At 43.3% G+C, this 16,799-nt stretch overlaps 2 protein-coding genes across 2 annotated transcripts in view; one reads left to right on the forward strand and one right to left on the reverse strand.

Moving 5' to 3' along the window:
- T265_00175 (hypothetical protein) overlaps positions 1-4,962 on the reverse strand; it is a gene marked incomplete at both ends in the record, with an annotated part of 136,945 nt that extends 131,983 nt beyond the window's left edge. Inside the window, 2 exons of the mRNA XM_009163883.1 lie at positions 4,499-4,857; positions 4,896-4,962. Of these exons, the coding sequence (XP_009162147.1) occupies positions 4,499-4,857; positions 4,896-4,962 (426 nt within the window). The remainder of the gene's footprint in view (positions 1-4,498; positions 4,858-4,895) is intronic.
- T265_00174 (hypothetical protein) overlaps positions 1-16,799 on the forward strand; it is a gene marked incomplete at both ends in the record, with an annotated part of 176,981 nt that overhangs the window by 150,468 nt on the left and 9,714 nt on the right. Inside the window, one exon of the mRNA XM_009163882.1 lies at positions 12,392-12,904. Within this exon, the coding sequence (XP_009162146.1) occupies positions 12,392-12,904 (513 nt within the window). The remainder of the gene's footprint in view (positions 1-12,391; positions 12,905-16,799) is intronic.

Raw genomic sequence — 16,799 nt, forward strand, 5'->3', positions numbered from 1 at the left:
GACACAAGCCGGTGACATTATTAGCATTGTTGAAGCAAAAGGCAAATCAGAGTCGCCTCCAAAGTATTTTGCCTACTGATGGCTCTTTTGTAAGATGGACCATTAACTTTTAAAACGTATCTCCATCAGCTCTATCAGCTGTTGGATTCTTTAAATGTCTATTAGATGAGATGTAACGTCTGTCACCAGTGGCGAAAGCTTATACCATTTCATGGACTTTTTTCGTCGGTCGTAATATGTGAGTTTTCAATGCTATTCGGCTCTTCAAATCTCACCATGTGGTTATTATTCTTTCCCAAGAAAAATATGGAGCTCCGTAAACAGTTTTGCCATGAAATAGTTTTTCCTAGGTGCATCAAACGTTTGTGGTCAAAGTAACAACTTCACTTTGATATTGGAATCGCTGTTGAAAGATTACAAATGCTCTGATTTTATCTATCTTGCTGTAGCTGACTTCTGTACGATGATACTTGGACCATAAAAATGTAACAAGCTTCTAGCTTGCCACGCATTACGACTAACGACATGACCGTAACAGGTCGTCGTATTTCTTGCAGCGAAAATCCTCCTTTGTGTTCGGTATTATTGGGACAAGCATTTAACTGGGTTATATTGCACCGTTGCGAAACACTGAAAGAACTAGTCTAATGATCCAATGGACAGGCTGTGTCCGGTCTGTTGGACGCTTTCAAACCATCATAGACCCAAGTGCATCAATGTGCTTGATTTTCCATAAGAACGGCAGATGCTAAGTTGCTAAGCATTTTTCGAACCTTTAAAAAGAAGGGCTGCAAGGAGCTTGTACCACAACGTGGTCTAAGTTCGTGTACGTGTTTTGGAAGAAACTGCAGTTTCAAACGCATGACAGTCGTCAATGTCTGGTCAACATATTATCAACTAATTGCAAGTTTGTTAATACAGGGGTCAGGTTAATTAGTAAAGTTAGTTTCTTTGTGTAAAAATCTCATGCCTAAAGTAAGCGACTCATAGCCTACGCACGAAAAACAAATTGGCAAGCACTGTTTGGTCTCTGGGCAAGCACGCCAGATTTAAAACAATGTATTACCCAAAACCATTGAATTACCCGCTATGACAGTTTGTTTACCTGCTAGATGCACGGTAGATTTTTATCCAAGAGACTGAAAGGCTGTGGCTATTAAGGAAGCTGCTAGTCGTCATGAAGTAAACTTAAGTATTAAAATAATGTGCACACATTCTTCCGCTATCTGTAATAGTTTATTTTAGTAAAATAATCTTGTCAACGAGAATCCAGTTTGTTACTCTTAACAAAACTTAAGATAAAGCTTACACCACAAACGTTATCATGTAGAACCATAGGATTGCGAAATATTCCAGGAGTACAGCATAGTTATTACCATCAATAGCAAAAGTAGAAGAAAAAATTGTGCTTTGCTGTTGCAAAACCATGTCAGTTTTTTCGAACGAGGCTTTGTATTGTAAAGGAAAAAAATTAGGACCACAGAAGAAACTTAAACTAGGAGTATATCTACAACTCAAAAAACAAACTCAAGATAGAGGCCAACAGCAAACATGCCAGTAAGACCGTTTAGCCGCCATTTCGTTGGGTGTACCCAGCCAACTGGCGAGGGAAAGCCACGTAGATATCATTCCGAAAGACAATCAGCAATAACGGCATCTAAAGTTTTGCAATCCAATTCGTTTCTTCTGCCGTTTTAGACTTTTGCTACCTTCAGGTTTCCATCACTCAGTTTTGGAGATAGAACAGCGCTCATTTTGGTGGACAGCAACCCGAGATGCATAACACATAACCTATCTTGCTTAGCTTGCAGTTTTAAACGCCTTCTTATAGTGAAGCCACTTGCTTACCAACGTCTCAATCCTTGATTGCCTCATTGGGTATTTTACGGTTTCCACAGAGCCCAGTTATAGTTCTGAGATGCATTTAAGCAAGGATTTGGAGGCGTCTCATCTCCTCACCAAAAACGATCAAGTATATTGGCAATCGAACAGTAGCAACTGCCGTTTAGCCCAGTACGCTGACTTTTCAAGACTCCCCAAAACTCTTTTTTAGTATACAGGTGTAACTAACTAGCAATTGCATTCCTGACCCTCAATGTTCGTTCCCTAACTTTGTCTGCCACATTACATTCAGGGTTAATGCAACTATCGAGATAGTGCAACATTTCTCATCCTTGACTGTTAAACTTCAAATTCGTCGAGGCGTGTTCAAGCATGGATTTGCAATTTGTTAGCGAAAAACACGCCAAAGAACTGTATGACGTCTTTTTGCCTTTACTGTAGAGGTTTTACATTCTACTTTTCCCACAAATGAGAAATGTCCTTCTGCTTAAATCATGTTGACGAAGTACTCTTTGGGAAAAATTTAAACGCCATAAGGTAGTTAGGAGATACTTCAGTAACAAAACTACGCAAACATTTAGAAATCATTCATTCTTTCTGGACATCTGCATGCGCCCGCATGTATGTGCACGCGAACAGTGCTAACTTTTGGAGCTTTGCGTGTAAAAGCATGAGCTAGTCGAGATAATCGAATGCAGTCTGGACGTGTGAAGGTTTGTACGTTTGCCTCAAAGAACAAAAAATAAGCCTTCTATATTGCTGAACAAATTGTAACTAATTGGGGTTCATCTGCACCGTTCAACGATTTCTCTTGATGGTCAGATTCTGAACGCATCATACTAATACAAGATATAGTTGGTTTTCGGAAAGATTGGGCACAAGCAAGAAAAGTCTGTTTAGCAAGCTAATTCACTTCAGATATTGAATGCTGCTATGCAAGAAGAATGTATTTGTTCTTCTTTATGGTAAAGATAGAGCCTCTAAAGCTTCAGGTGCAAAATAAATTAGATAAGACATTAGGAGTAAATAGGGGGATTCGTAGTTACCTAAAACCCAAGACTTTTTGTGCAAAATAGCTTTTTAGGATCCAATTCTTGGCTTTCATGTCAATAGCTCAACTTGCAGAGACATGGAGTTTGCGTACAAGGTTGCGACAGGTGTACAAATAAGGCGAACTTCTTACGACGCAGCACATTTTGGCATTTTGTGCAACCAAAACACCTAAAACCAATACAATCAGGAAGCGACAGACAAAAGTAATAGATATGTCATTTTAATGACACCAGATCAGCTGATTTTGATGACGCATTTCAAAACACTCCTAAAAGTCAGACAAGTAGCGTACCAGTGGATTTTGTGTGGTATGCTCTCAGCTCCTTATAGTGTGAAGCGGCGTAACAATTGAGAATGAAAGTAATGTAGTGCCATTTGATCTGCTGGACATTCGAATGTTTAAGGCTATTGATTATCACTTTCCGCCGCTCAACGATAAATCTATGCGTTTGAAAATTGGTGAACCCTGAAAATAATCTATTGGGCTGGAAGAGAGCCCTATCAGGTGCTTCACTGCAAAATAAGCAAACTCCAAAATAGGATTCTAAACGAAATTCCAGCGTATGCAGGTAGCTAGCAGTGTTGTAACTTTACATTTCGACATCGGTGATAGAAACGTACAATACCTCTAAATGTAAGTGGATAGGTTAAAAAATGAATAACCCGTCGCTAAACCATCCTGACAGCAACGAAAGATAAGTCCATTTTATTGGCACTAGTTCGCGACCTTGTTCAGTGTTTAGAGGGCCCAGGCCGGCTGTGGGCTTGAGTATCTAAGCTTGCTTTATAATCTTGTGAAGAAAATATCTTCCGAAGGTATACCAACTGGCCACACAGAAACATTAGAATATCACACTTGTTGCTACACTGGAAAACACGTACAGAAGAATGCGTACACTCTCGGATACACTTAGATTCGAAGTAACCTTATTTATTTTCGGCTTTATCCGTCTCAGAGGCCATCCCTGATGATATATGAGTCCCCTAGTTAGGCATAGCTGACATTCAATGACTCTTCATAAAGTGACCAAGAAAAAGTTACAACAAATCTTCTATTGATTTTGCTTCTCCATATGCATTGCAACTAATGTGCCAGAGATGTTGTCATATCCCATCTAACTGCGAACTGATGACGCCTCTCTGTATTGTGACGAATCGTTTGCAAATCAGTTACTAATTCCGGTAGACAGATCAGTAGCCACGTGAACAACAACCAATGGATCCACCCAGACTGCCAGTTTTCTAGCGCAACACCAAGTCGTCACCTCGTCCTCGGGTGTAACTGTTGATCCTACTGGATATATTTCCCTATTAGTGTGGATAACTATTCAAATGCGAACAACAGGGGTCCTGATCTCAATCAAATGAAGTTGAACATAAACAGTCACATAGTATCTCCATGCAGTCTGCTCATATGCTAGATAAATTAGTGGAAGACTAAACTGTTCCGTCAATCTTCAAATATTGTTAAACACTACAAAGTTGCATTGAATAATGACAACAGGTCTTAAAGAGTCATTTGCGAAATAAACTAAACAAGAAACTCTTTCAAAGTTTCATTATTACACAGTGTAAAAAGCTGTTGCATTTATTGCATACTTACTGTTGTATTACAAGATGCGTCGCGCGTAGATGAATGCTCACTACCGTCCTGTATGAAACGGCGTAAGAAGTTCCGTGTGTTCGGGGGAAGGATGAGATTTTTTCCTTCGGCAGCCCCGAGGTTTTCTACTGATGAATCCAGTGCATATAACAACCCCTGAATTTGAGCCTCGGAATTTGACGTTCTTATTATTGGTTTGATTTTTGCGTTCACGTCACTGGAGGACAGTTTTCTGTTGCCACGAAGGTCATTATAGAATGAGTCCTCCAGTCCTAAGTTTGTTTTACCGTTGTGAACCCCGTTCATATGTGCTGCATATGTTCTTATAACATTAGCGTCAGGACTTGTATTTTCGCTAGCTGCTAACGTTCACTTTTAACAATATGGAGTGACGTACCACGAATAATCTCATCCATATCCCGCAGAGCTGAGGCCAGTATGTCACTGGCCAGTCTGTTCTCCATTTAAAAATGACGGGCATTAAATCCAGGACAAATGACGTAACCCGGGATACTGAGTCACGTTAAAGCAAAAATATTTCATATTCCCGCCATGGAAAGTTCAACTAATACGGCCTTTCAAGGACAGTTCAGGTCGCCACGTTCTGTCAGGGCCAGAAGGGTCTAAGTTGTTTCGGTGGACGACAAAATTTGTCTGCCTCCTACAAAAAAAGTCGCATTGTCATCAAAATGTCATAGGTAGGTATTCAAAGCCAAGCATTTTTAAATTTCAAAACCCATCTAGTCGGGCTTTTGATTGTTGAACAAGGGCATTGCCCAACACGCGAGGTAGCTAAAGGATTGTAAACTCAGATTGTAAGAGGTAGCGGTCAGGAACAGACTCGTAAGTTAGCTGAAAGGAGGTATAATGGTCTTGGTTTCTACGGTGCTGGGTAGAAGAGTATTGAGGAGAGTATTATGTGAACCTGAATGTGGGTTTACCGCACAATCGTCGTGCTTGTCTTTTAAAGCATTGCGCGCGGTGAGAATTCGCGGCCAAACTTCTATTGGATAATCCTCAGGGGAGGTAACCTCGACCTTCCCGGTAATATGATGGCAAATCTTGTGCCCACTTCCTCACAGAGGTGCACTTTGTAAAAGGTTTCTTCTCAATTATTGCAGAAACCGTTCGTTGTTCCCGTGTGCATAAAAGGATCGATTGCGGACCCAATGATTGGGAGTTATTCGAACGTCCTTGAAAAGAGCTTGCTACCCGCTTTCGCACCAGCAAATGTTTTTGCGCATATTGGGCTCATTTGTGTGCACATTTTCCAACATCCTTGGTAATAGTATGTCATAAAATTTTACGTTAGAGCACCATCTGGAATCGCCTATTAATAATACAATCCTGATTCGGCCACACAGCGAAGGGGTGCACAGAATGGATTACTTCCTGAAGTTGGTTGAGTTTATAGGCTTGCGCTTTTGGAGCATTCCGCAAGTATTATTCAACGTGCCAACACGTCTTCCATTTTAGCGTAATGTTAACACTGGCAATGTTAATACATTACCAGATGCTGTCCGCCAGCTGCAGGCGGACAGTGTGGTAGCGCCCGCAATTCTTCTCCCAAGTAAGCCCGTTGATGGGTCCACCTTCTGTACAGGAAGAAAGCACTGTCGAAACGTCTTTTATCCGGCATACGGCTGCACTTTTCTGGCGAAATTGGAAAGGTTTGCAAACGACACGGAATAAAAGTCCATGCCTCCATCCATTCTATGCGTACCGGAAGTCTCGTTTGCTTCCACCTGCAATTCAGCGTCATTAGCTCATGTGGATTGTGTGTGCGTCTCCATTATGGGCCTATGACCCAGTGATTCAACAACTGTGTTTTGTTTGGACGCATAAGTCTAATTGTGCGTTACGTGGATACAATTACTACCTAGGGGGGCTCATTGTGGACGCCACAAGACTAATTCACCAAATTCTACTGTAAAGTGGCCCAAATCCACAAATAAATTTAGAAATGAAACAAGTCAACTTCATTGACGGGAAAGTAAACGGGTGGAGTACATTGTTTACTGAATTCTGTGAACTGACCAAAAACGTGAGGATCTTCGAAGGACAAGAATAACGACGCCGTAAGACAATGTGGGACGCAACACGTGAGGACTTTAGTGAGAAGGTGTACTCTTCAGCAACATGAGAGCATCTTGAAAGTGTGCCTTTCTTAGAATTTCATCGTCAAGTTTTCCAAAAATTCAAGGAGAATACATCTGCTCGTAATAGGGGTTAGCTGATGGGAATAAGCCGATCCAAGTACAGTGCTGGACCAATAAACACGGGGTTTCAGGGCTGGAAGATTACTTCATTCCCACAATGTGTCGACCGCGGTCCCCCGCTTCATTGAGATTCTCTCCCGATGCCACGCTTTATTTGCAGTATTTCGTTTCGGCAATGCGCGACAAATTTTGGGACGTCATCGTTCATTTTAACGGACGACTAAGCATATTGCATACTGTTTTGTCCAACGAGACTATGGAAACACCTCTGCAGAAAAACTATATCTTTCATTGTTATAGGCAAAAGTGACGTATATGGGTAACACAAATATATGGAACTCCATCCATTTGCGTTTCTAAATGAAACACGATTCTTTGGAATTAAAGTATGATAAGGTCTTTATGCGTTATACTCTCTCGACCACCCGTCCGTGGTCACCCATAAGAGAGACTAGTAACTTCAAGTCATAGGGTGTATTATGCTACGTAGTAGTGAACCAAAAGAACCGGTTAAACCTTGTTACAAAAGCGTTCTAAATGAATTAATTCATCCTCATTCGTTGCAAACCACGATGCCCACAGATTGGGCACTTTCAACATTAAAAAATTTTGTGCTGCCCGGTACCGGCGGATCACTTCAAACACAAGCTTTATTTTTTGTGGTGCCTGCTCTACCCAAGGACGTGAGAGTTCTGTTCTCAACCTGCGGTTGTATGCTTTTTGTTTTCGTATCGTGGTCCTGAGAGTTGGTAGACAGAGAGCGCATGGACTTTAATGACTGGCAAATTCAGCAGCTCTCTGTATATCACCTATCAAATACCCAGTTGTCAATATCTTATGAGATCAGTCTAACTTGTCTCGGTGCTGATCAGACTTACCGAATTTCCTATTGTTCGTCCGTGCAGATAGTTCAACCAAACAAGTATACGCAGTCGTACAAACACTGTGTACATAGAATCCTGATTCTCTTGACCAGTTTGAGTCACATCTAACCACTAGATCCGCCCATCCAATCAGAGCTACGTGGATTATCTAACTACCCTGGGGGCGTAAATGCAAGTGCACCGAATTCGACTGCTATATCCCCGCCCGCAACGCCCAAGATTGAGTTTCCTTAGGAGAAGATGGGTGGAATACCTCAGAAGCATGTGATTTTGCATAATAGCCATGCTGTGTCCCACAACTTTGAAGGGATAATAATAATAATAATAATATTTATTCCCAACTAGTGGGTAGCATACCGTCGGGCATGATCATAGCATTACAGTCAGAATAAAGGCGTGACTGGTGGGGTTTGTGTTTAATGGGAAAAGGGAAAGTGACGTAAACAGTAAACCTTATTGGAGAAGAGTTTATCACACCTGAGGTGGCATGGGTAGGAATCCAAAATTGCAAGGTCTCTTTATGTCTCTTTATGGTAGTGGTCTGGCTACCCAATAAGTTAGTTTACCAGGAGTGTGTGGCAAACAATCGGTGAAATACGTAGTGTTATAATGGAAGTAAAATAAAGGTACAAAACGCCACAGGATGCTGCTTCCAAGTGAAATCATTTATCAGAGATGGCCTTCTATCTCATCTTCTGCGACCTATTATCGTGACTGCAAAAGATGCGCAACAAAACCTACCTTACCTAGGTTTCTTTGATCCACGGACCCACAATAATCCACGAGTTATACTTGATTTCGTACAACTGCAATCCCTAGCTTCGCTCAGCCCAACTACGTGTATTTCTCGAAAACAGTCCGATTTGGGTTCAAGTAGATCATAAGGTTGACGAAAACTCGTGAACTGTGCCTAACTGATGAGCCCCAAGAAGGGTGAAACTGATCGTGGGCAGTAGAAGAGTTTTCAGAAAACTTGTGTGCACTTTCTTCTATGACAAGTTCAAGTTATTTATACGCACTCTGTATAATTTACCACTATTCGCACTATTATTAATGCACCATCACTATCATTTTCTCCCGTTCAAAGACGAGAGCCGCTCAGCGCCAACCCATGGGAAGCATCAGTGAAATTGGCGTCGCATGCGGCGTTCAAAGACTAACGACGCATGCTTTGAATCTAGGCACAACAACATCAGATGTCATCCACATTTTTACTCCAGGAACTTCGTTGTGTTTCTTTTCCGTCTAATCTACATCGTCAAAAATTACTGATCTGAAGACATTGTGGTTTGATCTGAGCGTCATCAGTTGGAATGCAGGCATGAGAGTATGCTGCGCGCTAATGAGCTTCGTGTAATTATGCCATTCATGTCAAAGACTAATTTGTTAATTTGAGTTTGGGTATACTGCGAGCTTACCAACGATCACCTCTGTGCGACTTTCGTTGCACTCTAATAGAGTGGATTTAATAAGTGTCATTATTATTCTGGAACGAAGAAAAACGCCGACAGTGTTATTGTTTTAATACCGTCTTTGTCGTCAAATCAATGCCAGAAAGTTAAATGAAGGTAGCATCCCCTGGTGAGCATACAAAATCTGTAGTGTTTTACCAGGTAAACAACACTTTTTGCTCATTTGGGAGTACGCAAAAAGCCTAATAACCTGAGTGATGGTGTGGGACGGCAGTTTGAGAACAGCCTTCTCCACAAATCGTCACATAAACAAATAACACCTTTTCCCCACCACACAAACTATGAGGGGCCAGTTTTCTGAACAAGTTACAATTTCAAAATTTGCACATTTAGTCGTTGGACTAAGCAGACATAATTTACCATAATGGCTTTGATCTTAGCTTCGGCAAAAGTACCCCATTAGGACGGCGTTATGCTACGCCTTGGTCCGTGCTGATCTCTATCTACCACAGCATAATTTTGTCACTGCAGAAAATAATGTGAGTTGGCGATTTTTTTCAAAGGCCCCCTATGGTTGAGCATTACAGTCACTTCACAAATAAAACCAGATCTCCAATACTCTGGTATGAGTCACTTGGTGGACAACTGGAACGAGGCAAAACACCAGAGGCTCACTCATTGACTTTATCGCGACATTCAGTTGAAGGAATTTATCGTTTGAGCAGGCCTGGTTTTTGCAAAAATACAAAAAAACTATAGTTCTCTTAACTTAGAGTAAAACAGCTTTGGGGTGCTCCTGTTAAAAAGATCTTCGCCTCCGCCCGTGCATGTCCTTTTGAGTTCTTCCGCGAAACGTTGTACTGGCAAAACGATGAAGCAGTTTCCCGCGGAAGTTGATTTCTGACGATCCTTCTATGTGTCTGGGTAGCATTGATTTATTGAAGTTATGTTGTTCCTAGAAGGACTGTTTTGGAATGATAAAAGCAGTCAGTTCGTGGCCTAGATGTTGGTCCTCAGAAGTTTCAACGTTTCCCTCTGTGCGCGCCTTAACCACTTACGCACATACTAGCCTCACTGCTTGTAGTGTAACTGACTTGTTGCGTTTAGGCTTAATTGATGGCCAGAAAATTCTTTTGGAGAAACCAGTGGACAAAAAAACAGCTGATGTAATGTAAGCAGTATTTTTAATTGCACAAAAATGGTTTAAATAAGCTGAAGCATTTCAAGGATCCAGAACCGTTAGCGCAGCTGATAGAATTTCCGGTGTCAACCACTCTGCGGCGAAAGTCGCAGTTGAAGTTTAAAATGGGCTGCTGAGATTCCATCAGTAACTCGTAAAACTCATTTCATGACCTTGCCTCTCACGCAAGCTAGCTAGTGACGGAATTAGTATGGCAAGTCGTTTGCCGCAATAGTTGCTTTCTGACGGACTCCAGTAGAACGACATAAAATTAGCGAAAACTCTGGAGAAGAATGGAGACAAGAGAGGTTTTCTACGCAGAACGTGAAGAATTTGAAAGCGGCTTTCTTTTACCTATCCTCAAACAAGCTGTTTGGTAATAAGCCAACAAAGTCGCCGATTGGTAGCCGACAAATTTAAATGAGCTCTTTGAAAATACAATGTCCTCAGAATTATCATGTCATATTTAAAAATTCCCATATCAAATGCATTTTTCCGTGATTTCTTCACACATTCAACGTTTTCAATTAACTGGATTTGTTACAGTCTACAATACTCTCTATGACGCGGAATAAGAGGACTACTCTATTGTCTAAATTTGCCATCCACCCCCTGGCTCGGCGAGCGGATGTGGACGCTTGCGTAACTCGAGAGGTTTCATTCCGCCTGATCACCCTGAAGATGCACTTCTTAGTTTTCGATTATGCACGCAAAATTTGCAAGGCATACTACTTTCAGCACACAAGTTTTTCTGACAGCATTCCGTTGAATGAGTGAAATGCGAAGTGTCATAAGATGTGTATGGTCTATGACTGTAGGTTGAGTTTTTTTAAGACCAACTTAACTTTCTTAGAATCAATAAAGTAGTATTAACTGGCAGTAAAGTTCTGCAATACAAATGATGAATGATAACAGGTTTTCCGAAATTGGCCTCGGAAAGTTGCCGGATTGATTGTGGCTAAAGATGTATATCGTGAGCTTCTACCACTAGCCTGAAACGCTCGAGTAAAAATAAGCAAAAGCCTGTATATATCGGTTTTAATTTCTGATTGTTTGTATAATACAGCTGAATGATCCCAAAGGGCTTGCTCAAAATGCGTGTGCACCAGGCGGAAAACCTTCTTATGTGCCTCACTTGTAATGTTTTCGCCTGCAGCTTTCGAACCTCAGCGGTCTTATCTTGTCTCAACTTATATGTTTCCTCCAAGAAAGGAAGAGTCCTTGTAATTTTGGTTCCTTACCCATACGGCCTCGGGCGTTACCAAGCCTTCTTCGGATAGTGTCCGCTGTTTATGCTGCCGTCCGTGAAATCCCCAGTACCCACAAACCACACCAATCAAGCTCTCATTCTGAATGCAACGTGGTGATCACGCCTGAGGGTAATCCACCCACCGGTGGGGAATAAACCATATTGATATAGTACACAATGTCCAGTCAGCGGGAAAAATACAAATTACGATTGTCACATAGACACACCCAAACTTTCTCCAAAACCACGGTTCGTGGGAGAGAAACTTAAACACAAATTTTAAAATCTCACCGTGCAGCTGCAGTTTTGTTGGAAGTTGTCTCAACGTGGTCAAAGCACAATGTGGGCACATTCTTTGTAGTTTAATGGCCACCAATGGCTCCATATATCGTGTCCGTAAATACAGTGGAAAGTATTTCATAAAAAGCTGATTTATTAATATGCTTTCGTCTGTATTGATTTAAAAATAACTTCAAGATTATATGAAAAATAATTGCGTCCTCTGTGTTCGCGACCTTTTAGGGAGAAGTCTTCTGACGCATCGCCAACTATAGCCAAGGATTTCGTCGTATTTAGTAAGTTTTTCTGTTTTTATGCCAGTCAGCACACGCTATATAGGGCATACGACAAGTTTCTGACTGCAAGGGTTTATCGAAACTGTGATAAAGCCGCTGGATAAATTAGTAAATTTATAGGCAGAACAAGTAGAAAACATCATTAGGCACCCATGCTGTTGAGTCCTTGGACAAGAGTATGACGATGCGTGAGGTTTCGCACCTGATTGGAAAGGCCGTTCCGGATACGAGCGTAGTAAACTATAAGGAATTAGTGGCGTAGGTCTGTACGAACTAGGTGACAAAATAAGATGTTGCAGGACTTACGGAATATGTGGGGATTCGTGAGTTAGCATCTGGTTTAGCCTTTGCTTTAAAGACGTTTTATTCAACAGAAGGTGTAAGAAAGTCAGATTTATCTTAAACCGTCTTAACCACGGTTGCTCGAGGCTCGACGCTTCTTCCCCTGGTCAGCAAAATTTCGGTCCTCCCGCTGCATACCCTGGAGCCGATTCGTACTTTCTGCACTATCCGGAGCTAAATATGCCTGGAGCATTCGGTAACTCGGTCCTTGCGATAGAGAGCCGTCGAGCTCTCACTCCAAAAGACGTCCATTCGTCCGCTGTAGGCCCAGCTGGCTACTTACCACCATACAGTGCTACATCTGGTGGACACATACCGTCTAACTGTGGAATGCCACTCTCTTCTCCGGGAAGTGGTTCTGTTGCGCACCCGTACATGTTCTCCCCAGATATGTCTGGTTCTTGCTGCAAAATGGCACCCGGATTGCGGCCGTCACAGGCTGGTTCCTGTACACATGACTTAACTTCAGCTAGCTTGGCCAGCCTTGCTCGTCTATCCCAGCTATCCGGATCAGAGCCCGTACGTCCCGTCTTCGGCTGCGGTAGGTAACTCACTTGGTACAATGTCTGGCTCCAGAAATTATGGTAGTCGGGCTGGGTTGCATCATCCGGACAACGTGGTGGTTATGAGTGGCTCGCACCAGCCGATACCACCGCAAGCAGTGCGAAAGCTTCCTCGACCCGTTCCAATGGGACGGAAGTTTCATGATTCTGAACTGCCACCTGGTGCGCCTTCCCTGTATACCAAATTCGCTACTCAAAGCCTCCACGGACCTACTCAGCAGCAACATTCCGGAGACAGGATTAGACCATAGGGACAGCTTTTTCGTGAATGCGCGCTAAGCGCTTCTAATTGCGAGTCAGCAACTTTGAGTGTGAAATGACGGCAATGTGAGGCCGAATTACATGGTTGGTTGCACGCACAACTTGAAAATTGTCTGAGAGGTGACTGGGGCGCAGTATTTAGAAACTGAGCCTGCGTGCTCTGGTACCTTGAAACTGTACCTGATTGGAAAAGCTAAAAGTACAAGAGTATCTGGGGCTAAGCTCCGTGGAGTGAGTAATAGGATGTTCACTATTGTGAAGGCGTCAGCCGGGAGGGAGCAGTGGCAGGATTTCGTGAAAAAGAAACTCAGGCCCGCGTAGTTTGACCAGCGAGTCATTGAATCTAAGTCTCGCCTAATCTGGTGAAAGGTAGGGGCCTGTGCAGGAAGGAATGTGTACGCGATTTATATACCTTCTTCGGGAGAGAAAATCTTACCATAGGATATGGCGCCGAGGACGTCTTTGATGTGTAGCAAGAGGAGGATAGGGCTTAGTACGCTCCCGTGAATTACTCCACCGGTGATCATAGTGAGAATGGTTGCATGCCCCCGACTTGCATTATTTGCGTCCTGTTAAATAGGTAGGGGGCGAACTATTGAAATGAGTTTCCAGTGATGCCAATGATACTAGGTTTATTAGAAGGATGCATGTGGGACCTGCCAAAGGCTTTTTGAATATCCAGGTTGACAGTTACAGCGGAGCATCCAGCGTTGTATGCTGCAGTGATGGTCTCAAAGTAGTGAAGATGGCGGCTATTAACGGATCTTTGCAACAGAAATCCATACTGCTGGTCATCTGTGGCATTAGTAGCCAGGAGGAACTTGTTTATTAGATTTCTGACCAGGCGTTCAGGGGTTCTCAATAAGGAGGTATGGCGGCTATTGATCTTTGCAACAGAAATCCATACTGCTGGTCATCTGTGGCATTAGTAGCCAGGAGGAACTTGTTTATTAGATTTCTGACCAGGCGTTCAGGGGTTCTCAATAAGGAGGTATGGTGGATTCCCCTGTAGTTAGCGGGAGCTTGTCTGAATTTGGATTTTAACCGCGGTTGGATTATAGATGTCTCCTACTTGGAGGGGATGATTCCATAGTTTATAGAGCGAGTAAAGAATAAGTACAAGAATTCCAATATCTTGACCGCTTGTCTCAAAACACGGGGTGGAAGCCCGTTGGCCCCCGACACAACAGAATCCTTGATCTTTAGAAGAAGGGAAGAAACATCGGCCAGGGAAACGGTCACGTTACTTAGGGTCAATTGAATACCCTGATCAATAGGGGTTTGTATATATACAGCAGCGTGTATGGGTTTGGAGTCGAGAGGAGTGGGTAAGTGGCAGCCGGAGAGGTATGAGTTTCTATGGTCTGTTATATTGACAGCATCGGTGAAACGCGAACATGCTATTGAGCAGCTGTTTGGGATGCCGTGTGTACGGAACAGTCGGATGAGTAACTTGGAATATAAGGGAGCTTTGGGGATGGTAATCTTTTCTCCACTTTTCAGAGACACTCAAGAACTCTCGGTCAGTGGAGAGCATATTGATGAAAATTAGTGGTGAGAAATCCCGAGAATTCCGGTATTCTCTGATAGCCCGGTGTTAATAACTTATCGTGGTCGGGTATTTGGAGTGAAAACATTTTACAGGAGAAACGAGTTAAAGAGCAGTTAATGGCTTTGGTGAAAGATTTCACGGACGCGGTGTGCATTTGTCAACAGGAAGAACTCGTCGCAATCCTGGACAGCCATAGTGGACGAAAAAGCTCGTAAAATGTACAGAATGGGGGCGAAACAGCGGTGGACTCAGGGAACAGCTTGGTCGTAACTGACTGCTCTGCAAGAAAGGACGCAGTGGTAACCTCCTGGGAAGCGCGGATTAACAGCAGCTGTAGCCAAATGGCCATAGCTGGAAAATAATATGTACAGGGTATGTAAGCCACGAGTAGGGCTACATAAAATTTGGGGTCAACCCTCCACGCTAAGCTAGGCTATCAGCGCGGCATAACGGCTTGGGCCCGTAGTGACAGATCAGGAAATACCCAGCAGGTTAAAGTCACCCAGCAGAACTTTGGACGAATGAGGAAGGGCATTTGCAGTGAAGATAATACGGGAAAGGTCAGCAGTAGAGTCGGGAGGGGGTGTTGATAAATAGATACAGCCTACTAGAACGAGTCGTGAAGATAAACGGGAAAGGTCAGCAGTAGAGTCGGGAGGGGGTGTTGATAAATAGATACAGCCTACTAGAACGAGTCGTTTGGTCTATTCTCTAGATACCAGGTGGTCTCTATGTCTCTTTCAATGAAGAATCAACAAAGGAGGCGCAGGGGGTTCTGATTTGGAACAGATGGCACAGCCGCCGCCTCTTGGGGTTTTCCTATCAGAGTGGCGAATATCATAGCCAGTGGCTAGATTTCCGTGTCAGAAGTTTCACCCGTGAGCCATGTTTCAATCCCGCAGATCATACTTGGTTGTGCAATCGTGCCTATTGCTCGGAGGTTATGGGTTTCGGGCAATTACGAGCGGGCATTGAACAACATTTTTGACAAGCTCATTGATGAGCGAAACGGTAATAATAATAACAGCAATAAGGTCTATTCCCAACTTGTGGGTTGGTTGCCGTCTGGCATGATCGTTTCTTTCTCTTCGTTCCTCTTCCCAAGCTTCAGTCCTCGACCGCAGTTGCCCAAACGCCTCTCAGAACTGTTATTCATTCAAACTGGCTGGTGCTCGGTCTACACTCACACGGTCCTCCAACAAAAGGAAAATTGTCCGTGAGCCTACATCTGTATGACTCCGTGTCAATCTCCGTCTCACCACGGAACTGCGTATCCCTTCTCCGACCCTTGACGACCGTCACGCGGTTGTCCATAAACCGAAGCATGTCAGTGCGATGATGGCATGGCACTGTCATACCCAGTGAGATGGCACTCCCGCAACTATTCTCTCCAGAAGCTCGACCGCAACCCCTCGCCCGCTCATGCCTGTGGCCACAACTTCGAGCAGTTCCCATCCGGCCACGTCTCTGGGATGAACTCTTCCGTACCCAATAAATTTTCGCTCAGATTTGGCTAGCCTGGCTTTCCTACTGTAATTTCGACTTGCCCGTTGCACAAGTTCAAATCCCGTATACGAGTTCAGGTCGCCCTAGGTATTAGCAACCTGTCCCCGTCCAACCTACTCCCCTGCACCTGACATCCCTACAACACTGCAACCCGGGAGCCTGCATGCTTTCAGATTGAACCACATTTTTGAGACAAAACTTGACATGTGCTCCCAATTTGAATCAACCCACCGCCATCTCCACTGTTGACCGTTGTGACTCCGGCCAATAACCTGACCGCCCAAGGTCACTCATGGCCAGCAATGGTTTTCGGTTTTAGTTCATGCCACTTGACTGTTTTTGATCTAGTCGAACCTCATGTCCGTTTTTCCCAAAATTTGGGAGATAACCTATTATTGCTATATCATCAGGAGTTCCCCACTGTTTGTGACATTGTCCTCCTTTTGTGCAATCCGTACCCCCAAAAATCCCTCAGTCATGCTCAATTCTGACTGTAAAACTATGATCATGCCAGACGGTATGCCACTCACAAGGTGGGAATAAACATTACTATAATAA

The sequence above is a fragment of the Opisthorchis viverrini genome (genome assembly GCF_000715545.1).
Source record: "Opisthorchis viverrini unplaced genomic scaffold opera_v5_2, whole genome shotgun sequence".
NCBI classification, from domain to species: domain Eukaryota; kingdom Metazoa; phylum Platyhelminthes; class Trematoda; order Opisthorchiida; family Opisthorchiidae; genus Opisthorchis; species Opisthorchis viverrini.